The following is a 26,578-nucleotide window of genomic DNA, read 5'->3' on the forward strand; positions in this document are numbered from 1 at the left end:
GGAAATAAACTGGAAGACATATCAGCAAGGCTTCTTAGTGTCCCAGACATTAACTGGAGCAAAGACCTGAGGAATGTTCCTTACCTAGATGTGTATTCCAGCTTCCTGTGAGTACATGAATGCCTTAGGGCATAAGGGGACTGTGAACAAAATCTGTAAGAACTGCACTGATTAAACTGTCTGTAAGGAACAGCTGGGTGGCTCAGTCAGTGAAGCGTCTGCCTTCGGCTCAGGTCGTAATCCCGGGGTCCTGGGATTGAGTCCTGCACTGGGCTCCTTGCTCAGCAGGGAGCCTGCTTCTCCCTCTGCCTGCTGCCCCTACTTGTGTGCTCTCTCTCTCTCTGACAAATAAATAAATAAAATCTTTTAAAAAATAGAGGTATTAAAAAAATAAACTGTAAGACTTTAGAATGCAAGATAATACTGCTTTGATGCCCATATGATACACCATAGCACAAGAAGGAGGTGTTTTTTCTGTTTCTGTGAAGATCACAAACCGGCTTGCTCATTACATGCTCTAAGAACACGGTACCATACCTTTGGGTAGAGAGTTTCAGCAGAGCATGCTGCCTATGGTATTAGTGGGATGGGCGGGGGAGGGAGTGCCCAAGAGGAGACAGGCTGTGTTCTATGGTCAAGGCCCTGCATTTATTTTTGCATGCAGTGGTAAGATGCTAAAGAAAGAAGGTAAAGGTTTCTTCATTAGTATACTGATATATGTCTTGGTGATTCCCAGTAATAAAAAAGGGGGAGGATTGGGGCGCCTGGGTGGCTCAGTCGTTAAGCGTCTGCCTTCGGCTCAGGTCATGATCCCAGGGTCCTGGGATCGAGCCCCGCATCGGGCTCCCTGCTCAGCGGGAAGCCTGCTTCTCCCTCTCCCTCTCCCCCTGCTTGTGTTCCCTCTTTCGCTGTGTCTCTCTCTGTCAAATAAATAAAATCTTTAAAAAAAAAAAAGGGGGGGGAGGATTTGAGTGTAGAGTCCCCTCTGGAGAAGGTGAGGGTAAGTAACTATTTCTATAAGAGCTAGTTCTTTATTCTAAACACAACCCATCTGTAAATTAAACACAACTGTAAATTCTTTGATACTTCTTCCATTGAGAGGTAGGATCTATATGCCTTTTCCTTGAATTTGGCCTAGACTTAATGACTTACTATATCCAATAAAATGCAGTAGAAATTAAACAAAATAAAATGCAACAGAAGTGATACTGTGTGACTCTGAAGGCTAGGTCATAAAATGCAATACAGCTTTCACCTTGCTTACAGGAACACTAGCATTTGGAGCCCTTAGCCACCTTGTAAGTAGTCTATCTTGAAGCATTCATGCTATGAGGAAGCTCAGGCCACATGAGGAAAGAATGTTGGGTATTGTGGCTGACCACCCCAGCTGAAGTACCAGCTTCAACCATCAGGCACATGAGGCAATATGCCTCTAGATTATTCCAGTCTCCACCCATTGAGACACCTCCAGGCATCGAGCCTTCTCAGCAGAGGGTCCTAGACATCATGGAGCAGAGGCAAGTCATCTCTGCTATGCCTCGTCTGAATTCTGACTGAGAAGGTATTCATATTTTGTTAAGGGAAAAATCTATGTTTGAGCCTCACAATGATACCATGGGGCAGGTTGGGCTGGCATTATTACGATCTTCATTTTATAGATTAAGATAACAACAACAAGCAGGGATTCAAACTTACCTTCTTTCAGATTATACAGCCAAGATGTGGCATGCTAATACTGATCTTTGTATTCCAGAGTTTATGCTTTTTCCATATTTTCCCATCTGGATCCTATAGGGGCTTTAGAATAGCCTAGGGAAATCAAATAAGATATATCCAGAATTTAAAGACAAGGTCAGAAAATGTTGAGTGAATAGAAGCTAACAAGAATCAGTATTAAATGGATGAGACCAGTCATCCTATGGAGAAATAACTATGTAAGATATGATCTACAGATTGTTGCTGATAAAGAAGACTGTAATTTAAAATGGAACCAATGAAAACAAATCTTAGAACTTTGAATGTTATGAGGAAGTGTCATAATGATGTAATTTTTTTAGGGTCTGATTTAAAAAAAATAAATAGGACTGTTAAGGAAAAAAAATGCTGCAAGTTGTGTTTTTGATAAAATCAAGGCTAACAGGTGGCATGACTGGCTAATGGCGCTATTTTAGTTACTTTAGAAGTATGTCCTTACAGTAAAAGAAGGGTGCTTCAGACTAGTATAGCTTGATGACATTATCCCTTATGATAATTTTCATTTACTCTACTTTTGCCAAACCACTTTTTGATTTAAATTTAGTTCTTCAAGGAGACTTTTCTACTTGGAAGAAAAAGTACAACAATGCTAACAAACCTACCATGCCCACTTGATAGGCTCTATTTCCCATTTTTCATTGTAGAAGAATATTAGTATTTTGATTATTCAAGCAGCCTCACACACAATGCCTTACCTCTAGAGTACCTGGACTCATAGTGACTCCATCAACATGCAGACATTCTGCTTCAGGAGTCAGTAGGACATCTTTCCATCTCTTTAATCATGGTGAATACTATAAGGAGATCACTGGTGACTTCCCTCCACATGGGAAGTAAAAAGAAAATGTAGTTCACTCAAAGCTTCTCATGACTTGATGTTTAGGTTCCTTTGGTGATTAAAACTGTACACCATCCGGAGCCCACAGTAACTTCCACTATGTTCTTCACTTCTATTTCTCTATTCTTTAATTTTTTTCCTGAGTATTCCTTTTCCTTTAAGATAAACGTATTGTAATAATGAATTGGGTTTTTTAAATTTCGTTCTGTAATTGGGCCTCACAAAGGGAATTTAACTCCTCTTGTTTTCATGCATATTTTGCACAGCTAACACCTTGAAATATTCTGTTCATGAAAGGCACCTAGTATTTAAAGTGTTTTGAATAGTTATCTTGAAAATAAAAATTATTAAAGTTTTGATGCTTCAGATGTCTAGAATGCCGTGCCTTGTGCAGGCCCTAGCACATGGAAAGTTTTCCATTTACATTTGATGAATGACTGGAAGACTTAAAACGTTTTATTCCTCAACGATGGGTTTAGACCTACTTTAACAGGCCAGGTCCTTTAATGAAACGGATACAAGAATCATTCTGATAATTTAGCTGCTCCTAAATATCTTTCTATCAAATTCTGCTTGAACGTTTCCACCGCGGGGTTTCAAGTCTTATTTTTATGACACAGAGACATTCGCTGTAATGGAAACAACACAAGTAGCACGGGCTTTCCCGTCTTCCTCCCTCTAGGATTTTAACTTCTCGAACAACACCCATGCTCTTCTAGTAAATCCCACATTACAGTAGAGGTTTAGGACGGAGAAGAGAATGAAGTAGGAAATCGGAGCCATGGAAACCGCAGAGACGAGGAAACGTGCGCGCGCGAGGGTGGGCAGGAGGGGAAGGAACCCTCCCCTGACGACGGCGCGAGGGCGCTCCTAGGATTACGTCACGCACCTTGGGTGACGTCACGGCCGTGACACGCGGGTGACGCCGTTGCCGCGGCGACTTCTAGTCGTCTCCGCCCCCTTCCCCCGCCCCCCGCCTAGCGTCCTTCCCCCAATCCCCTCAGGCTCGGCTGCGCCGGGGGCCGCGGGCCGGTTCCTGAGGTGGACCAGGTGCCCTCCTGCCGCCGGCGCCGCCCCGGCCGTCCCTCCCCGCCGCCCCCCGCCCTCCGCCTCCGCCTCCCCGCCCCCCCGCCCTCCACCTCCCTTCCCCCTCCCCGCCCAGCAGCGGTCGCTCCGGCCCCGGCTCTCGGTTATAAGATGGCGGCGCTGAGCGGCGGCGGTGGCGGTGGCGCGGAGCAGGGCCAGGCTCTGTTCAACGGGGATATGGAGCCCGAGGCCGGCGCCGGCGCCGCGGCCTCTTCGGCTGCGGACCCTGCCATTCCCGAGGAGGTGAGTGCCGGCGCACCCTACACCCCTCCGGGCTCTGGGCTCGGCTGGCTGGTGTTTTCTGGGGGGAAAGAAGTGGCGGTGGGGGCTCTGGTGCCCTCAGCCACCTTCTTCTTTGGGTTCTGCGGTGTGGGAGATGGGCATCCCCCCCTTGTCCCTCTCCGTCATGCAGCTCCTCGCTACGTAAACACACACAGTGGCCCAGGGGGGTTTCCCTGACTCGCACCCCTGCTTGGGCGATTCGGGCAGCGTTGGTTGAGCAGGCGGCTATCAGTAGGGGGCGAGACTCAGGGTTGGTCCGAGAAGGTCACGGCTGGCTGAAGGTAGCCAGGCTCTCATCTCTTCGATGTTTTCATTATTTTGGGGTGGGGGGGTAGGGAAGGGTGGCGGCATCCAGGTGAATAGATGTAGGTTAGTAGCCAGGGCCGGGACCCCAGCCTGAGTTGCTGTTGTAATTATTACATGGTCATGGAGGTGATGGGGAGCATCGTTCCCTTCCACTCTCCCTGATGTTCCCCTTTTCAGGCCGCTGCCCTCCCCTCCACTTTTCTACTTGTTTGGGGGATTTCTCTTCACCTGTTTTACCCAGCAGATGGTTTTGATTTAATCTTTACTTTTTCAGTCTTAAATCCCACTGTTTCCGTTCTCCTTTCCATCCCCGTGTCAGCCCCCCCCCCCCCCAGTTCTTCTGTTTGTCTGTGCTCTGTCGCTGAGTGGTAACCCCCCCATCCCATTCCCATCTGCTGCTCCGCTCTTTTGCCGGTTGTCGGACCTGCCAGCCTTCTAGCCTCAGTTTATACTTAAAACCATTTTTGCACTTCTCTTACCCTAGTTCTTTAGGCCCTCTGAATCATTCTACTGCTCCCTAACACTGTTACCTATTATCTTCACAAATCCGTCTGGACGCTTTGGAGCTCCTTCCTTACTTTCTGAATCCTGAAGCTGTCAGGATTCCATCAGGTTTCACTTGCACTAGTGGCACTTTCTGGTTAGTCTTCCATTGTGCATTCACACCTCTTTATTTTTTCCTACCCATTTTTAAATAGATTTGATTGATTTCTTTCTGTTGTCCTCCTTTTTGTCCCAGTTTTTACCTTTCATTTTTTCCTCTGGCTTCTGCTTCTCTCAGCCTGTTTTTTTGCATTATTCAGCCTCTTAACACCTTGTCAAATTATTCACATTTGGTTTTTAAGGAAAATTTATTCCATTTAGTATTTGGCATTGTACTATATAAAATAATACACTTTATTATACTTTGCAAATAATGAGATAATATTTAGTATAATAACTGTGCTTTGTAATTATTGATTAGATAACGTGACTTACTCCGTTGACTTTGCTCAAAGTTCTCTTTCCTTCCTACTGCTTACATTTGGTTTCCCAATTCTCAACGTCTCATTCTTTCTTCTGTCTATGCAATGCTCCTTTTCCTGCTTCATCATCTTTACTTTGGAAATTCATCCCATATGCTTGCTCTAGTATCAGTTTGTTCACAATAATAATTTTTTAGCCTCTTATATCACCTCCATCTGTGCCCATGATGTGTTCTATACCATCATTTGATCTAAAGTTCTCATATCTTTTCTTCTTTCTTAAATTGCACAACTTTCCACTTAATTTTTAGTTTGCATTTCTGCTCAGATCAGGTTCCTCTAACATCTGTTCATTTTCCCCAACTTCTTGGATTCTAAGGGTAGAGCTCTTTCCTTCTTCCATTTCTTAGTTTATTCTGATTTCCTTGTCCCCAGTTACCATTCATTTGGCCTTGTTTCCTGGCTTTTGGTTCTTAACTTGCTGAAGCTTCCTCTTGTCTTCCCCACACCTCCACATTCCTTCTTATTTATAAACAGCTTTGTTCCGTTGACATGGAAATTTATTTTTAGGATACATTGTTTTTAATGGATAAATACTAGGGGTCACATCTGCTGTCTATTTTTTCCATGAATCGGATATGCCTTTGTCTTACAGGCACAGGTGCCTCTAGGCTTGCTTTACTCTGTAGTGTATGTGTGGTTTTGTTGAATTGTAACTTTGAAGACTATTACAGAGTAGAAGAATGAATAAATTAATGGGTATGGGTCATGAAATTGTAATTCTCTGATTATAACATTGTTTACATTGAGAACTTTAAGACTTAGTAGAACAGTTTGCAGTGATACAGAGAAGTCTTTTGTTAAGTACAATCTCCACTATCTTATTTGAAAGGGCCAGATTGTTTGAGTTCTACCCTCTGAAGATTCTGACTCAGTAGGTGAGAGTTAGTGCCCTAAGTTTCAGTATTTGGCACACTTCCTGGGCAGTTCTCATGTATCAATGCTTGAGAACCACTACACTAATGAATTTAAGTTTAAATTGCCGGTCATTGGAAAGCATATTGGTATCTTCTGAAACTACAAGGATACTCCTAACTAAATTTAATTAGAAGTGTTTCATACTGCCTCCTCCTTTCAGGTTTTAATGTTTAGTGATGAATAGTTTTCCCTCTATAATTTCTTATAGGAGCTGATAATAAAGGTATTTGCATCGGGGAGGTGGGGAATAAATGATTATAAGTGGATCTCTTTTGAATATAGATATCAGTGTTATGGATGGCAGAATAAATTCCTCCAAGAAATCATTTAAACTTTGAATTTGGTATTGTTAATTCAGTGCAAACTGATATGTACCGTGGTCTTTTCATTTAAGTGTCTTCTTTATGTGTACCTTTAATTGCCAAGTGCATGGAAAGAAAAGTTATGCGTGTGTAAAATGACACATTTTATTCTAAAGAATTCTCTTGCCCGACAGTAAAATAGTTTTTTGTTTTTGTTTTTAAACTTTCTCAGAGGGAAATTTCAGCTGCATTAAAATTTCTATCGAGGGAAAGCACATTCATTATTGAAAAATTAGAAAGCTATAAGTACAAAAAGTAAAAAAGAAAAAAATCTGTAATCTTGCCACTAGGATATAATTAGTATAAACATTTTGGTGTGTATCCAAAACTTTTTTTATGTTTGTATAATACAGTATATGTGGTTTTATAATATTTTAAAACTTAATATAGCAAAATATTTTACATTTCATTAGGTAATACTGTGATTTTTTTTTAAACTAATCATTTTTCTTGGTTATTAGAGTTTTTTTTACTGCTTGTTATCAAACATCTTGAACATAAATGTAGATTTTAGTTTTTAAATTGTGTTGGGAAGTGAACAAATTTCATGTCCTGTATTTGTATTACTTTGTAGATGTCAAAATAGGATATTCTGGTAAATGACAGGAGCTTATTAAATATTTATGAAATAAATGTGCTTATACTTTTGGCATTAAACCTTTACTTCTGACCATTTATATTTCCCCAATGTTTCTTTCCATGACCATATGGTGTAATATGGGATAATATGACCATATGGTATAATAAATACATTTATTTTAAAAATGTTATACGAGGGTGTGATATTTATTAACTATTCTGCTGTGTTTCTGCAGAAGGAGCTTCTTACAATTGCAGTACAGTTAAAATTATATTGTTTTCAAGATCTCTTATCACCAGCCTTAGTTAAGTTGTGTAATTGTAATAATGCATTGACTAAGCTGTATTCTGGGATGGGATCTTCTTTATAATGTGGTCCACTGTATTAAAACAATCTTTATGAGCCATGTGAAACCAGGTTGGATTACCTCATACTCCTAAAAGGAGGTAGTCCCGTTAGGATACTGTGTGCTTGTGTAGTTCTGGTATTGCTGTTAATACTTGTGTAGGTATTTTTGAAGGTGGACAAAACATACCTGTTAGGCATAACTATAAAATAGCTGTTTGTCTTCAGTATTTCTAGTGGTCTCTTTGTGTACTCTTTCTCTCTCCCTCCCTCCTTTAGGCCTCCACTCCTTTTATTTAGAAAACTATCTGATATCAGTCACTTACATATGCTGGCTGTTAAAGGAATTATTTATCAGTAAATAGATAAGAAAGGAATGTTGGTACTGGATGCTCAAATCTTTGAAGGTAGTAAACCTAAGAGCAAACTTGATTTAATCTTATTTGGATAATAGATCAGAAAAATTATATTTGGATAACAGGCTAGAGAAGTTTGACTTTTCTCAGTTCCCTGTCCCTTGCTTTCCTGATAAGGATGATAGGAAGCTGTCCTAACAACTGTTAACCTATGTTCTGTGAGTGGTGGGGAAGAGAGGAAAGGAGCAGGCTACATTGTTTTTTAGCATTTTCTAAGACCTCATGCTTACCTGTTGAAGAATGAGGCAGCTGCTTAGCTTTCTTCCTTTTTCCTTTTCCGCAATAATAAAGTTGTCTTCTTCTTTAGAATTGCAAAGTGCATTTTGTTTTCTTAGACACCGTGATATTAATTTAGCTGCATACTTAGTATTTTGTATCACAATCCCCATGTTTAGGAGATGCAGTATGTTGCTATGCTTCCTATGTTTCTGCTTCAAACTGTCATTACAATAAGCCTTTATTGTCAGTAATTCTTACTGGATTTTGTCTTCCTCAGAAGTTGAATTTGGAAAAAACAACAACAACAACCAAACAACAAAAAAAAGAAGTTGAGTCTTTTACTCATTCTCTATTTCACCTACATTGGTTATTCTGCGAGGTCAGGATCAGCAATAGTTAGAGAACTGAATTCAAAATAGGTGAGCCTGTTTAGGAGCTTTTCTGTTTGTAAGCAGTGCTTTTATGGTCATAATGTTATAGATAATATAAGAACCAAAAAGATACTCTCATTTGTTTCATTCCTTTGTTAAATATTTGCTGGAGGCATTGACATGTTCTGGGAGGTAGTCTTTATTTTTTAGTTTCTTTTGGCTACCAACCTAATTTACTATCATACATAATTAGCATGGTAGAAGAAATTCTTAATACAACCTACACCCTAACATTAAGCAGTTATTTTTTCAACCCTCTGAGATTATTTTGGTTTCCGTGTTTTCTCTTGGGCTTGAAAAACTATTAGTCTTGTTTCTTCCCATATCAAGACTATGCATATAGAGGGAAATTGATGCCCAGTAACATTACATTCCTTTCTGGGTCTTGGGAATGCCCTTGATACAGAATATAAAAATTGCTCTGAACTCAATTAACTTTGTCTTCTGGAAGCTCTGTAACATCAAATGAAACATAATTTTCATTCTTGTAATGTGGCTGCAGTTACTGACAGCACTTTTGGGACAAATGTACCATAGGATGGTAGTTTTCAAATTACTGTAGAGCTCTAGGACAATTAAAAAAAAAACAACACTGTAAGAAATTCAGATTTTAAGTTACCCTAATACATACATAGGAGAAACAGTTTTTGTCTGTTGTGGACATTTTTTTTTTTTAATCTTCACCTTTTGCAACAGTATCTGGCACATAGGTACTCAGATATTTAGTGAAAGAAATGGTGAATGGAACCCTATTAGATATAATACACTCTGTTTTTCTGTACTTTTCAGTTCTCTTTTTTTTAATGCTACTTATAAGTCAGTTTACTAGATTGACAACCAATTGGTTCCAGCAGGCATTTTGAAAAATACTGTTTTGAGGGTTTCAGGGGCCTTCTTCAGAGTTTAACTGAAGGCTGTGTTTAGTCCCCCTACACCTTAACTCTTGAAGTTCTTCATTTATCTGCTTTACATGTTGGTTTCCTTGAAAAAAAGCATTTTATGGCTGTGATAATTTTAGAGCTCCTGTGTATGAAGAGAGATGTGTCCTGGCATGAATCTTCTCAATTGTAATAATCTATGTAGAAAATTTCAACGACATGTGTCTTAAGACAGTGGTCAGCAAACATTTTTTGGTAAAGGTTCAAATAGTAAAATTTTAGGCACTATGGCCCTGTTTTGTCTCTGTCAAAACAACTCAGCAGACTCAACAATGGCATTATAGCACAAAAGCAGCTAATAGACTGTGTAAGCAAATGAGCCTGACCCAATAAAACTTACTTATGGACACTGAAATTTGAATTTCATATAATTTTCATGTGTCGTGAAATACTCTTGATTTTTTTCAACCATTTAAAAATGTAAAACTAGTCTTGTGGTCTGTATTAAAATAGATGATGGTGCAGATTTAGTTCATGGGCCAAAGTTTTCAGACTCCTGGTCTAGGGGAGACTGAATTATATCATATTAGAGGTTCTGAAATTAAGGTGTGGGTTAGAGGTCTATAGAAAGTTCATAATTGCTTTTTGAGAACCATCAGGTTTATTCGGTCATAATTTACATATACCATAATGTACCATTTTAACTGTACAGTTTGGTGAGTTTTGACAAATGTACATGATCCTGCAACTACTGCCACAGTCAAGACACAGAACACTTCCATCATCTCAAAAAGTTCCTAGTTTCCCTGCATTCCGTCCCCTTTCCTGGCCCTCAGTTCCTGGCAGAAACTGGTCTGATCTCTAGTTTTACCTTTTCCAGAAAGTTATACAAATGAAATCATCCAGTATGGGGTGATTCATATTTGGCTTCATTCATTTAGTTTGATGTTTTTGAGATTCACCCATGCTGTATGTATCAACAATTAGTTTCTGCTTATTGTTTAGTAATATTCTATTGTCTGGATGTGTCCCAATTTATTTATACATTTACCAGTTGATGGGTAGTAGGGTCGTTTTTACTTTTCAGCAATTATAATAAAGATTGCTATAAACATTTGGGTTCAGGTTTTTGTGTGGCTATTGGTTTCCATTTCTCTTGAGTAAGGACCTTAAAATGGGGTTTATGGGTTGTATGGTAAGTATATATTTAACTTTATAAGAAACTGCCAATCCAATTAAAAAATGGGCAGAGGACATGAACAGGCATATCTCCACGGAAGACATAGAGATGGCCAACAGACACATGAAAAGATGCTCAACATCACTTATCATCAGGGAAATGCAAATCAAAACCACAATTGAGATAAATCACATCACACCTGTCAGAATGGCTAAAATAAAAAACTCAAGAAATAACAAGTGTTGACGAGGATATGGAGAAAAAGGAACCCTCATGCACTGCTTGTGGGAATGCAAACTGGTGCAGCTGCTGTTGGAAGACAGTATGGAGATTTCTCACAAAAATAAAAATAGAACTACCCTATGATCCAGTAATCACGCTACTGGTATTTACCCAAAGAATACAGAAACACTAATTTGAAGAGATATATGCACCCCTGTATTCATTGCAGCATTATTTACAATAGCCAAACTATGGGAGCAGCCCAAGGGTCCATTGACTGATGAATGGATAAAGAAGTGGTGTGTGTGTGTGTATGTGTATATATATTTATATGTGTGTGTGTGTGTATGTATGTATATGTGTGTGTGTGAATAGTATTCAGCCGTAAAAAAGAATGAAATCTTGCCATTTGCAACAACATGGATGGATCTAGAGAGTATAATGCTAAATGAAATGAGTCTGAGAGACAAATACCATATGATTTCACTCATGTGGAATTTAAGAAACAAAACAAATGAACAGAGGGAAAAAAAGCCAAACCAAAAAACACTTTTTTTTTTTTAAGATTGATTTATTTGTGAGAGAGAGAGGGAGAGAGCACAAGAGCAGGGTAAGGGGCAGAGGGAGAAGCAGACTGCCCGCTGAGGAGGGAGCCAGACATGGTGCTCCATCTCAGCACCTTGGGATCATGTCCTGAGCCAAAGGCAGATGCTTAACCGACTGAGCCACCCAGGCACCCCAAAAAACAGACTTTTAACTTACAGACAACAAACATGGATACCAGTGCGGAGGTGGGTAGAGGGATGGGTGAAATAGGTGAAGGCGATTAAGAATACACTTACCTTGATGAGCACTGGGTAATATATGAAATTGTTGAATCACTATATTGTACATTTGAAACTAATATAACAATGTATGTTAACTACACTGGGAAAAAAAAAATGCCAAACTAGTACCATTTTGTATTGTCACCCATAGTGAATGAGTGTTGTAGTTATTCTGTATCCTTGTCAGCATTTGGTATTGTCAGTCTTCTTAGTTTTAGCCATTCTAGTAGATAGGTAGTAGTTGCTCATTGTGGTTTTGATTTGTATTTTTCTAATAACTAATGTTGGACATCTGTTTATGTGCTTATTTACTATCCATGTATTTTCTTTGGTTAAGTCTCCCATTTAAATCTTTTTATTCAGTATTTATCTTCTCGTGGAGTTGTAAGAGTGCTATATTTATATTCTGGATATAAGTCCTTTATATCAGATTTATGTTTTGCACATGCCTCCAGTTGTGACTTGCCTTTTTCATTTTCCTAATTGCCTTTTGAAGAGTAGAAGTTTTATTTTTGATGAAATCCAATTTATCATTTTTTTCTTTTATGTTTCCTGCTTTTTGTGTCTCCTATTCAGTAAATCTTTGTCTAACTTAAGATCATAAAATTTTCCGGATGCCTGGGTGGCTCAGTTGTTAAGTGTCTGTCTTCGGCTCAGGTCATGGTCCCAGGGTCCTGGGATTGAGCCCCGCATCGGGCTCCCTGCTCCGTGGGAGGCCTGCTTCTCCCTCTCCCACTCCCCCCTGCTTATGTTCCTGCTCTTGCTGTCTCTTTCTTGCTGTCAAATAAATAAATAAAAAATCTTTTTAAAAAAATCATAAAATTTTCTCCCATGTTTTTGTTCTAGAAATGTTACAGTTTTAGCTATTACATTTAGGTCTGTGATCCATTTGGAGTTAATTTTATATATGTTGTGAGCTAGAGGCTAAAGTTCATTCTTTTTCATATGGGTATCCAGTTGTTTCATAGGTCTTGAAGAAACTTTTTTCTATCAACTTACCTTGGCACCTTTATTGAAATCAGTTGATTATATATGTGAGTTTTGTACTCTCTTTTATTGACCTATATGTCTCTTCTTTGGCCAGTACCGCAGTATCTTGATTACTGTAGCTTTATAGTTAATTCTTAAAATTAGGTAGATCCAATTCTTAGGATTTTTAGAACTTTAAAATTTGATTTTTTAATTTCTTTTTTTTTTTTTAAAGATTTATTTATTTGAGAGAGAGAGAATGAGAGACAGAGAGCATGAGAGGGAGGAGGGTCAGAGGGAGAAGCAGACTCCCTGCCGAGCAGGGAGCCCGATGCGGGACTCGATCCTGTGACTCCAGGATCATGACCTGAGCCGAAGGCAGTCGCTTAACCAACTGAGCCACCCAGGCGCCCAATTTTTTATTTTCTTATGTTAACTATACTTTTGGAAGGGAAAGGTCCATAATTTTCTTACTCTCAAAGGTGTTTTCTATTCTACCTCAAAAAAGCTTAAGATTCACTGCTGTATATAATTAGTACACTCCTATTTCAAATTATTTGGTGGTGAGGTTCAAGAAAACCTGATATATCCAAAATTAATTTCTTTATAAGAAATGAAGGGGATGTTTCAGTAGCTTGCACAAAAAAGTCAGTCATGTCCTTTTTACCAAATTGAAAAAATAAAATATTAACTGTAATGAAGATACGTATGGGTGAAAGGGAGTATATAAAGCTGTTATTCACCAGAGAAGTCACTGAAAATGTCAGTTGGTGGAAGATACTAGTTTATACTATGTTATTCTCCATCTTCATTATAAGAGTTTTTCCATTTGAAGCCTATGTCATGTTCTGTGATCTTCCAGAATTAGCACCTTTATTAATATTAGAGTCATCATTAAATTGTTTACCAAGGATAATGCATATGGTAGTTGGTCATATTTCTGCCTTTTTTCACTGGGGCCCATAGGATCCTCCATCTTTTTTTTTTTTTAATTACACTGGTGATAGCTTTTTATTGCTTAGCCTAGGGGAGCCCCTATAATATAAAATATTTCTGGTCATGCTTTTCATTTAGGTATTTAAAAGCAAAAAAATCAGCAAATGTATTCATAGAGCATAAGTCTTGAATACCAGACTAGTACAGGGCTATGTGACAATTGGTAAGGTAGATACCATCTAGACTTTTGTTTATGTTATAAGGAGTGTTATTCCAATTGTATTTGATTACCTTGCAAATTTTGAAACTACACTTCCAGGGAGAGAGAAACTCAACATTTTGGCAGACCATTTTCAGCTGTTGTTCCAAAATTAGTGTGTTTTTTAAAAAAAAAAAAAAAGCTTTTCCTAGGGCACCTGGGTGGCTCAGTTGGTTAAGTGTCCAACTCCTGATTTGGGCCCAGGTCATGATCTCAGGGTCCTCGGATGGAGACCCCCTATCGGGCTCACACTCATTGGAGAGTCTGCTTCTCTTCCTCTCCCTCAGCCACCGCCCCCACCCCGGCGCTTGAGCACACTGTCAGATAAATCAATAAATCTTTAAAAATTGCTTTTCCTTATTGTAAAAGATACTTTCTGTTTAAATTGAGAAATATTCTTATATTTTTCTTGTAGTAAATATATAGCCATTAAATTCATAACAAAAAATGACTTTCTGTTTTTAGAACAGCTTAAATTAATTGAAATTTTAGGATGCTTTGAACTAGTCACTTATCTTTGAGTATTTTGAAGCAGTTTAAAATACTGCTTGGGTGTGTTCCTGTATTGATGTAGGATTTTTAAACTGTCTTCTACATTATAGTATCTGGAAAATAAATTTGTTTGGTCTTATAGATGAGTTTTATTTATTTTTTGAGACAGACTGAGCGTGGTGGGGGTGGGGGCAGAGGGAGAGAGAGAGAATCTTAAGCAGTCTCCATGCCCAATGTGGAGCTGGACATGGAGTCTGACGCGCGGGGCGCGCAGGGATCCTGAGATCATGACCTGAGCTGAAATCAAGAGTTTCAGCTTGACTGACTAAGCCACTCAGGTGCCCCTAGATGGAATTTTAAGATTAATGGGGATTAATAGCTCCAACAGTAACATTATAAATAGTTATTGGAACCTGTATGTTTTGTATTGTCAGCCTGGGTCTAATCGCTTTTCCTCTGTTTTAAAGTTTATACCGTCTACTTAGAAGTCTTTGTGCAACTTAGGGGAGAAAAATGAACAATTACTAATTTAAGAGTCTTATGTAGGTATTATTTTTTAGAGTTCTTAGCATAATTTCTGGTAATGTTATATGGAGGTAATTTAATTCCCATTCATTATAAAAGCATTTTATCTTCTGTGAATACCAAACAATTATTGCCTTTATAACTTTTTTTAATATAAAAAGGTAAAGTACTATTGTTGTTCCTAAATAGCTCAAAATTGCTTTCTTACACAATTGTATAATTGTATTTCCATGGGAATGGTGTCAGAACTTCAGATAGGGAAGAGATTACAATTCAGTGTAGTCGTTACATTCCTATTGTACAACCACTGAAAGTGTTCATTTCCCCTTAGTTTTTTCATACTTCTAACATTTGAACTATTACACCCATATCTTCTTCCTGCAGGTGTCTTCTCATATTAACATTAAGTTACACAGTCTTAAGTTTCATTATGCATGAAAATTTAGCTTAGTGTAACCTTTTGGTAACTCTATTGCAGAGGATTTTTCTGCTATTGAGTTTGACACTTAAGTTTCTATATTTTTTATGAAGGAAAGGGTGCATGGGTGGCTCAGTCAGTTAAGCCACCCACTCTTGATTTCTGCTCAGGTCATGGGATCAAGCCCTGAGTTGGCTCAGCGCGAGCCTGCTTGGGATTCTCTCTCTCCCCCTGCCCCTCCCCTACTTCGCCTGCACGTGCATTCTCTCTCTTAAAAAAAAAAAAAAAAAAGAAGGAAACTTTTGGTTATTGGTTATCATGGGTGGGTCTTTGAAAGAATGGTTTAAATAGTTATAGCAACTGTTCTGTGTTGATGCCATTCATTCACTGCTTGATTTTCCCTCTGCCTCCCATATGGAGTGGTATAAGAATAAAATGAGATTATGAAATGTAAAAGCCTTCACAAAATAATAGTAGTATTATTTTTCTGTCAGTTTTCAAGACAAAAAATAAATATATTCAAATTTTACCTTTCAGAAGTCCTTATGGCATTTTTTAGAATGTTCAGTGACAGCCCATGGCTCTAGTTGTTACAAACTTTTGGTGGTTCTTAATAGAAGATTGTTGATGGACAATTTGATAGGACTGTTTGAATATTGATTGTTGATAGAACAGTTGGAATGTTGATTACATTCAGTGTTATCTTTAAACCACTACTGAGTTAAAGAAACAAAGTGCCAACATATTGATACTTTTACTAAGCATTTCATAGGAAAGAGGTATAATGTATTAATATGATAGTACAGAGACTGTGTCTCATGACTTTATAGAAAAAAATATAAGCATTAAGACTTGTGTTAGACTTTGATATTTTTAAAGCTATGATCCACCATTTTTTTTGTCATCCTTCTAAAACTATATTGATGACTTTTTTTTTTTTAAGTTTTTATTTATTTGACAGAGAGACACAGCCAGAGAGGGAACACAAGCAGGGGGAGTGGGAGAGGGAGAAGCAGGCTTCCCGCGGAGCAGACAGCCCGATGTGGGGCTTGATCCCAGGACTCTGGGGTCATGACCTGAGCCGAAGGCAGACGCTTAACGACTGAGCCACCGAGGTGCCCCGATGACTTTTGTTTTTAAGTCATTTCATAGGCCAATAGGTATTCAAGTATTCAGTAAATATTTGAGTGCCTACAATATGCCAAGTAGTACTCTAGGTGCTTAGGAGTACATTTGGAAACAAATCAAAGATCTCTACCCTTACCTAGCTTATATGCTGGTGGACGTGTATGTAGTGGGGGAGGGGCAGACAGACACACAAAAAGAAAATTATATAGTATGTTTGAAAGTAATAAGTACTATGGAAAAAGAAAAGTAGAACAGGACAAGGTTTGCAATTTAAAATAGGGAGATTAGGGTAGGGCTTTAGTTGAGAAGGTTAATGTTGAGCAAAGATTTTAGAAGGTAAAGGATAAGCATTTCAGACAGAAGAACCAAATTCAAAGGTTCTGAGTCAGGAATGTGCCTTGCCTATTAGAGAAACAGCAAGGAGGTCAAAGTTGCTGCAGTGGCTTAAAGAAGGGAGGCAAGTAAGTAGTAGGAGGTGAAATCTAAGAGGTGTTGGGGTAGGAGTGGGAACAGAAGCATGACCAAAGGCCTTTGACTTTTGCTTTAAGTGAAATGGGTAGCCATTCAAAGTTTGAGCAGTCAGAACGGAGTTACATGAGTTACTTTTTAACAGAAATATTCTGGTTGCTATGTAGAGAATAGACTCTAAATGGACAAGGGTAGATGTAGGGGAACCAGAGAGGAGGCTTTTGGGATTATCTAGACAGTGATTTAGACCAGATTGGAAGCAGTAGAAGTATTGAGAAGTGATCAGATTCTGGATGTTTTTAAAGTAGAGCCAACAGGATTTGTTGATAGATTGAACGTGAGGTGTGCAAGAAAGAGAGGTGTCAAGGGGGGAGGGGAGGGCACAGATTAAGAATTCAGTTTGGGGTATGTTAAGTTTGAAATATCTATTACATGTCAAAGATGTTGAGTAAGCTGTTATGAGTCTGGAGTTTGGGAGTGAGGCCTAGTGACAGAGACTGCCATATATATGTCTTACTTTCTTCTTGAGTATACACTTAGACACTTCTCCTTAGTACTTAGGTGTGGTCATATGATTAAGTTCTGGCTAATGTAATATGAGCACATGTGATATACACTAATTCTAGGTCTGGTCCATACAAACACCTTCCTTCCTGTTTTTCCCTTCTGGTTGATTGAACCATGATGATCCCTAGGGTAAGTTGGAAGCCTTATGTTGTAAATAGTAGATTGACCATTAGCCTAGGTTTCTGAATACTGCTTGGATAAAGACCACCTTGCTAACCTTTCCAACAACCTAGTACTATTAGATGGATAAGAAATAAGCTTTCATTGTATATGAGTCCTTACACCTTTCGAGTGTATTTGTTACAGCATTTAGCCAACCCTAAATTTGGGATTTGGATGGGATTTAAAGCTGTGATATTGATGTGGTTGTCAAGGGAATGAGCATAGACAGGAAAAAAGAGAGCCAAGTTTGGAGAAAAGAGGAGGAGCCTGAGAAGGAGCAACCAGTAAGGTAGGAAATCGAATGAAGAAAGTTTATTAATAGAGAGTGGTCAGTTGTGTATGCTGCTAAGTTAAGTAAGATACTAAGAATTCATCATTGGAGTTAATAAAGTAGAGGTATTGTGATCTAGACAAGAATAGAGCATTGAGATGAGGTTCCAAGGGAGATACTCTGAGTGATTTTAAGGGAGAATAAAAGGGGAAGTGAAGATAGTGAAGAATTTTCCTATAAAGGGGAACAGAAAAATGGGGCAATAGCAAGTGAGGGAAGTGGGGTCATGGAATTTTTTTAGTGATAAAAAAATAAGGACATGTGATAGAAATGAATCCTTAGAGAGTAAAACATTAATGATTTCCCAGGGCGCCTGGGTGGCTCAGTTGGTTAAGCGACTGCCTTCGGCTCAGGTCATGATCCTGGAGCCCTGGGATCGAGTTCCGCATCGGGCTCCCTGCTCCCTCGGTCTGCTTCTCCCTCTGACCCTACCCCTCTTGTGCTCTCTCTCAAATAAATAAAATAAAATCTTTTTAAAAAATTAATGGTTTCTGAGGAGAAAGAGAGAAGGAAGGGTGAGGGAGAGAGAAGTAATCTCTCTGAAGGGAAGAGGGAAAGGGATTTAGTGTACAAATGGAAGGATTGGCTCTCAATAGGAGCACGGATAAGGGTGAGGGGGAGAGAAGCAATCTCTCTGAAGGGAAGAGGGAAAGGGATTTAGTGTACAAGTGGAAGGATAGGTTCTCAATAGGAGCACGGATACTTTATGATAATATGTGGTAAAGCAGAGTATATAGATACAAATGTTGATAGGTAGATGTGATGCTGGGAGTCTGTGTGTTCTCTTCCAGTTGCTTTATTCTTTTTCAGTAAGACTGAAAGTTATCAGCTAAGAGTGAGTCTCGGGGATATGTGCATTAAGGAGAGAGGTGAAGGTCTTAAAGTTGTTTGGGAGCACATGAGAGTAAATGGACTAGGGACAAAGAATAAAATTGATAAGCAATATTAAATTATTTTACCAGTTGTCCAGACAGCATTGTGGGACTTCTGACTTTTGGGTGCAGGTCCGCAGATCAAAGTTAAATGTAACTTGCCAAGGCAGTTTAAGAATTGATATGAGTCATTCTCATTTTGACTCACAGACATGGAATCATTGGGAAATAGAACATGAATTATTACTTCTTCATGAAGTACCTGCCATTTTCATGCCACAAATTTAAGCTAAATTTGGAGAGGTCTGGTTACTAATTTTCTTTTCAAAAATAATTCTTTGATTCTTTCTATATTGAAATTTTATTAAATATTTATTTTGTCTATATAGAATAGCATCCTCATTGCAGTTTAATTTTTAAACTGTACAGTGAAGCATTTGTTTTCCTGTTACTTTCTTTCAAATGCTCTCCAAGTTTGACTTGTCTTTTGCTCATGCTTTTCCTGCTGCCTGAAATATAAATTCCTTCTCCTGTCATCACCATATCCAAACCTTTCATACTTAGCTCACTTATTGCAGGAAGCCTTCCTGAACTTCTTTCCAAGGCCTAGTTAGGTGCCTCTGCTTTGTGCTTTCATAGTATCTCAAAGTATACTTGGCATCATTTTATTTACTATAGTATAGTTTTTGTTGGTATCTGTCCATTCCCTTTAGACCAATGTCGTTCAGTCAAAATTTCTGTCATGAGAAATGTTCTGTGCTGTCTAATATGTCCACAGGTGGCTACTGTGCACTCAAAATGTGTATAGGAGAACTGAAGAGTTGGATTTTAAAATTTATCTGATTAATTTAAATAGTCACATGTGGCTACTGGCTACTTTGGACCCTTTTAAAGTCAAGACTTATGTGGAATTCATATTTATTTTTCATTGCTTGGTAGTACTTACTGCTGCTTAAATTACTGTGTTCTTTCTCAGTACTCTTAGACCAAATAGTTGTCACTCACCTGGAATATGGCAATTTTCTTATCTACTTCTGTTCTTAACCATAGCTTTCCGGTTTATGCAGCAGTAAGTTCTTCAGTACTATAAAGCTAGGGTTTTTGTTGTTTTGTTTTGTTTTTCTCCTTCAGACTGAAAAACTGGGTACCTGTGAGGTTACCTCAAGGAATTTCTGAGGGTTAAGAGTAGCAAGGAAGAGACTCAGTGGGCTCGTGGAGGGTAGGGAAGCAATTTCTGCTTCAACCAAAGTAGTTCCACTTCATAAGTTACTATATTGAAATTGTGCTTGAGATTTCATATGGCAGGGGGAAAAGGCTTCTAAAAGATAACACTTTTTTAAAAAGATTTTATTTATTTATTTATTTATTTATTTATTTATTTAGAGAGTGTGGGCAGGGGGGTAGAATCTCAAGCAGACTCCCCGCTGAGTGTGGAGCCCGACATGGGCCTTAATCCCACGACCCATGAGATGATGACCTGAGCCAAAAATCAAGAGTTGGATGCTTAACCAACTGAGCCACCCAGGCACCCCTAAAAGATAACGCTCTTGATGGAGGAAAGAGGGCATGCACGTGTCAGTATGTGATTAAGTGCCAGAGTGGATGATGGAAGAGTTCAGAAATGGAATGTTATTATAGGCTAATGAGGTCTTGATAGAAGTTAGTGTTTAACCTAGACAGGTGGAAGGAAGGAGAAAAGGTAGTGGGAATAGACTTTGCAAAGAGCTGGAGTTAGAAAACAAAAGTTAGAAACTTTTGTTTAAGGAACAGGATCATCATGTTTACAGTTGAGTGACTTGTATGAAATAAAATTTGGCTACGTTAGACAAGACTGCATTGTGGAAAGTAGTTATAGACTGAAAAAAATTTTAATTTTTTAAAATATATTTTTTAATTCACGAGAGAGCACGCACAAGGTGGTGGGGGGAGGACAGAGGGAGAGGGAGAAGCAGGATCCCCGCTGAGCAGGAAGCCCGACTCGGGGCTCAATCCCAGGACCCTGAGATCATGACCTGAGCTGAAGGCAGTTGCTTAAACGACTGAGCCACCCAGGCACCTCTAGACTGAAAAAAAATTGAGTTTTATATTATATGCAGTGGGATGAAAGTGGAGGTTTTAAATAAATGATGAAAGCAGTGTTTAAGGATGATTTAATTGGTAAGGGTTTGTAGCGTGGATTCAAGATGCGAAAAGGTCAAACCACCAAAAATGTTTAGGGAAAGACTTAGCAGTAAGATGATGCACTATGTCACTGTTGAAGCTTGGGTTCTCTGACGGTAGATACTGAGACACTGTTTGCAGTGCATGATATTTACTAGGAATCAACACCTGTGAAAGGAAGAGGCAAGACATAGGATTGGGATGATATAGGATGAACTTGCGTTGTGATGTGGGTGGGCCTCATAAAACCTTTGCCTCTTAGTATGGACCTTTGGACTGAGGATTGCCTGTCAGAGGGGCTTGAGCCAAATGGCTGAGCCTCTTTGCTTGGATGTGGGCTGCAGTTAAGGTGGACTTGGAAGGAGGTGACATTTGGAAGCTGTCTGCTGACTGCCCTCATAGCTGGGCAGCAATTTGTTCCATGAAGATGGAGCTTGGTCATGCATCTCTATGTCTTCTACAGACAATGGGTCTGCGTGTGGGTAGTTCTTCCCCAGAGGGCAGTTTTGAAATACTTGGAGGTGTTTTGGTTGTTACAAATATGGGGGAAGAGGGCAGCATTAGCCTTTAATGAGCAAGGACCAGGGGAAGTCAGCTCTCTGAGTGTTCAGGACAGTCTGCACATTTAAGAATTGTTTGAATAACCATAGGACTTAGAGTGATTTGTTGGACTTTGTAGGTGAAAAAAGTGGTAATAATGATCTGAGCTTAGAAACTAACTTTGTTTTAGGTATGAGGCATTGTTTTAATATACACGAAAAGTTGCAGGAATTTAGTTATCACATAAATTGGAGGAATATTAAAATTTTCGATCAGAACTTTATCAGGAGTTCTTCACCACTTCAGAAAATCACATAATTGGTGGCAGTGCCACTTGCACACAATTGAGTGACTCAAATACTTTTCCTCTCAGTCTACAGTTGTAACCACTATAGTTGTAGTGATTCTCTGTATAGATATGAGCATCTGATACCCTCGTTATGTTTAATAATTGCCTGCACATTTTGAAATAAATATTTTATTACTAATTTATTTCTTTCATATGATTGAAAGTACAATTAGGGTGTTACTGACTTTTAAAATTTCATGTAGGCAGGCTATCTCTGAATTTAATTTTAGGATAGTTTAAGGGGTGTTACAAAATAGTTGCCATAAAAAGGGGAAATTGATTTCTGCTTTCAGTAATGGTGGATTGCGTTATTTCAGATCAGCCCTTTTGATGAAAACAACTAAAAATCTTGGAAACATTTTTAAAAATTTTTAAAGGAATTAAGAGCTAAAGATGTAGTAGACAGCTACAAGGCCAAATTTTAGGAAAAAGGCAGGAACCTGGAGAAATAAGTAGAGGATGAAGTAGCTTTTGCTCTGAGGTCAGTTGCCAATCTATTTAGATTTGGGCTTTGGTTTTGGTATACTTCATGAGATGAAGAGGATAGAAGTCAAGGCCTAGAGTTCGTCCAAAGTGAGAGTCAAAGAGGAGAACGACTGTATTTTAAGATGGTATCCCAAGGACTCCATCATTAGGTTAAGGATGAAACAGAACTAAACTGTGTACCCACTCCCTTATCTAGGGGATTGTAGATTTGGAGCAGGGGAAGAAAAAGGAAATTAAGAAAAATAAATCCTTCAAGTTGTGACCACAGTTTTAGCTCTCAAACTGATAAGCAGCTTAGATTTGTCCTTCCTGGGTGGTCTAGGGACCCTCAAACCATTTATCATAGTTCTGGTTTCAAACTGGTAGTACTCACAAGGCCTGTCAGAAGGAAGGCAAATTATCTTTGGAAAAAGGCCCTACATTCTGAAGGGGATTGCCACCAATAATTTTTCAAGGGCAGTAATTAGTACACTGTCACAAGTAACCAAGCATAGTAAAAAACACACACACAAGTTAAAATTATATGATATATGTATGTAGAATTCTTCAAGTAATGTAATTTAAGATTCGTGTAGTTTTTAAATTGAGATATAATTGACATATAACTGTGTAGTTTGCTTTATGTACATATACCTCAAAATAAGTTTTTTAAAAAGAAAAATGTAACAACATGCATGGAAATAGCACTGTGAATGAGAAACAGATCCAGAAAATTCTCAAATATCAGATGGATTTAAAACCATTGATGTTTGTTATGTTTAAAGAATAAAAGACAAATTTGAAGACAAGCAGAGAACAAGTTACTTAGTAGACTTGAAAAGAACCAAATAGAAAGTACAGAAATGAAACTATGCCAGATATACCTAAGGGAAAGATTGAGCAGGTTATTCCTAACTGAAGAAGAATTAGTTACCTGGAAGATAAGACAGGAGAAACTTTCCTGACTGTACTACTGAGAGTCAAAACAATGGAAAATATTGAAGAGAGGTTGCGTGATGAGAAAGAGTGAGATCTAACATATTTAATCAAAGTTTCATAAAGAGAGGAAAGAGAGAGTGATGCAGAGGTAATATTTGAAGAGATATTTCTGGCTGAAAATTTTGTAGTTCTAATGAGAAACCAGTTGATAGACATAGGAAGCTCAATGAATTTCTAATAATATAAATAAAAAGAAATCTGCACCCAGACAAATCAGTGAAATGGCATAAACCCAAATACAAAGAGAAAAATCTTCAGCCAGAGGAAAAAAAAGATTTCTTTCAAAGGAGGAGCTATGCACCGATAGCTGACTTCTCAACAGAAAAGTATGTATATTTTCAAAATAATTGCTAGTGTATACTTATAAATTCTGTACTTGCTTAGCAAAACTATCCCTCAAGGATGAGGTAAAAGTTTAGTTTAACAAACTCCATCAGCCCTTTCCAAAGGAAATTACAAAGGATGTACTTTAGGCAGAAAGATTGCAGATAAAGGTCTGAGGTGCGAGATGGAATGAAGTGTAAAGAGCCTATTGAAGTAAATGAAAGAAGACGTAATGGGGCAAAATACCATGTACATGGGTTGATAGACTCAGTATTGTATAGATATTATTCTCCAAATGAATTTATATATTTAATATAATTCCAATGAAGGCATTAGTTATTTTTTTGGTTGGTTGGTTGGTTGGTTTTGTTTTTTTGTTTTTCTTTTTGTTTTTGTTACTGTTCAGGTAGAACTTAAAAAGCTGATTCTAAAATTCTCTGGAAAATCAATAAAGGGCCAAAGCAACTGAGACATTCTTAAAGAGGACAGTATGGGAAGATTTATTTTACTAGTTATTGAGACTTACTACAAAGTATAGTAATTAAGACACTGTTGTGAGCAGTCTAGTCTAGTGATGGATGGACCAGTGGAACAAAACAGAAGAAAATCTATAATTATAGGTTATTTGATATATGACAAATATAGGTTACTTAATATATGGCAGATATATGCTGGTAATTAGTAAGAAAAGAATGCCTTTTTCAGTAAATGGTACTGGAAAAATTAATTTGGACTTTAACTTCAAAATGATCAAAAATTCTGGGTACATTAAATGCCTCGATGTGAAATGCAAAAGTATAAAGCTTTTAGAAGATAATATAAAAAGAAGATAAAAAGAGGGCTTTTTAAAAAGATTTTAGTTTAGTTTAAATATTTTATTTTAGAGAGAGCGCATGAGCAAATGTGATTCCGGGGGTTGGGGGGGGGACAGCAGGGGGAGAGGGAGAATCTGAAGCAGTCTCCGAGCTGAGTGTGGAGCCTGAATCAGGGCTGGATCTCATAACCCTGAGATCATGACCTGAGCTGAAATCAAGAGTCAGCTGCCCAACCAACTGAACCACCCAGGCACCCCTAAGATTTTATTTTTAAGTAATCTCTACATCCAACATTGGGCTCAGACCTACAACCCTGAGATCAAGAATTGAATGCTCCACTGACTGAGCCAGCCAGGTGCCCCTATTTAGAGAGCTTTTAGAGGTTTTTTTTATTAGAAAGCTAAAAATAACAATTTTTGTTAAATTTAAGATGGCACAAATTCTAAGATTCACCATTATTTTGTATTTCTAAAATAAAATATTGCCAGTTAACCATGATATGCTATTGATTGTAAACTAAATGTACACAATTTTCACTTTTTTAATACTTTAACATCTTGCAAGTGATGAAATACAGTGCATTTCCTGAACTCCCTTCCATCAAATGTGGATGCAGCTTAGGTTCTCTCCACTAGATGAACTCCCACAATTTGGAAGGCAAAGAGGACAGGGAAACTTGTTTTTGCTGCTGCTTTGGGTGGTTGGCAAAGTTGTGAGATTTAAATGAATAGAAGCAGTGGAAGTGTCTGGACCAAGATTCCAGTGTTTAATACCAGCTTCATGGATATGTAGAGGCAGTAATGGCAGAAGCTTTTAGAACCCTGGCTTGCAATGTATCCTTTATCTCCTCACTGGAGTGGCTATTCTGATTCTTAATCCTTCCTTTTTTTTTTTTTTAATGTACTTCCATATTTTGAATGATAACCATCTTAGTCCTTGTATTAAATGCCTTTCTGGTTGAAATATCTGATATATAGCTTTTTCTTTTCTGCATTGGGTCCTGATTAATAAATTTTTATTGGCTTAAGGAATCATTTGACATTTAATTTTTTTTTTATTTACTTTTTTTATTTTTTTAAAGATTTTATTTATTTATTTGAGAGAGAGAGAGCACATGAGAAGGGGGAGGGTCAGAGGGAGAAGCAGACTCCCTGCCGAGCAGGGAGCCCGATGCGGGACTCAATCCAGGGACTCCAGGATCATGACCTGAGCCGAAGGCAGTCGCTCAACCAACTGAGCCACCCAGGCGCCCTTTTTTTATTTTTTAAAAATTGTGGTAAAATATATTAATATTTTAACCATTTATAAGTATACAATTCAGTGGCATTAAATACATTCAAAATGTTGTTAACTATCACTATCTATATCCTCAATTTTTTCATCATCCCCAGCAAAAACTCCACCAATTAAAAAAAATATTCCACTAATTAAAAAATAATTCCTTCTTTCTTCCTTCCCCAGCCCCTGGGGTAACTTCTCTTCTATTTACTATCTTTATGGATTTGCTTATTCTAAGTACCTCATATAAGTGAAATTATACAGTATTTGTCATTCTGTATCTTATTTCATTAAGTGAAATGTTTTCAGGGTCCATCCATGTTATGGCATATATCAAAATAACTGCCAAACTGTTTTCCCACAAGTATTGCATTTACATTCCCACCACCCATCATCAGGATTCCAATTTCTCCATATCCTCACCAGCACTTGCTATTTTCCTTTTCCTTTCCTTGGATTATAGTTATCCTACTGGTCACGAATTGGTATCTCATTGTAAATTTTGTATTAACGTTATTCTTTTTTTTTTTATTATGTTAATCCCCATACATTACATCATTAGTTTTAGATGTAGTGTTCCATGATTCATTGTTTGTGCATAACACCCAGTGTTCCATGCAGAACGTGCCCTCCTCAATACCCATCACTAGGCTAACCCATCCTCCCACCCACCTCCCCTCTAGAACCCTCAGTTTGTTTTTCAGAGTCCATCATCTCTCATGGTTCGTCTACCCCTCCGATTTCCCCCCCTTCAATCTTCCCCTCCTGCTATCTTCTTCTTCTTCTTTTTTTTTTTCTTAACATATATTGCATTATTTGTTTGGGTACAAATCTGAGATTCAACAGTCTTG

At 38.2% G+C, this 26,578-nt stretch overlaps 1 protein-coding gene across 4 annotated transcripts in view; it reads left to right on the top strand.

Annotated features, from left to right (window-relative positions):
• Nucleotides 1-3,583: 3,583 nt before the first annotated feature.
• Nucleotides 3,584-26,578, top strand: part of BRAF (B-Raf proto-oncogene, serine/threonine kinase) — a 172,453-nt gene continuing 149,458 nt past the window's right edge. The window contains exon 1 of one of the 4 annotated variants that reach the window (XM_081799992.1): nt 3,584-3,922. In XM_081799992.1, the coding sequence (XP_081656118.1) occupies nt 3,791-3,922 (132 nt within the window). In that variant the 5' untranslated portion in view covers nt 3,584-3,790. The remainder of the gene's footprint in view (nt 3,923-26,578) is intronic. The other 3 variants (XM_081799991.1, XM_081799989.1, XM_081799990.1) reach the window with 3 other exon arrangements.

The sequence above is a fragment of the Leptonychotes weddellii genome, chromosome 12 (genome assembly GCF_054177405.1).
Source record: "Leptonychotes weddellii isolate Sample4059 chromosome 12, ASM5417740v2, whole genome shotgun sequence".
In the NCBI taxonomy this organism is placed as follows: Eukaryota; Metazoa; Chordata; class Mammalia; order Carnivora; family Phocidae; genus Leptonychotes; species Leptonychotes weddellii.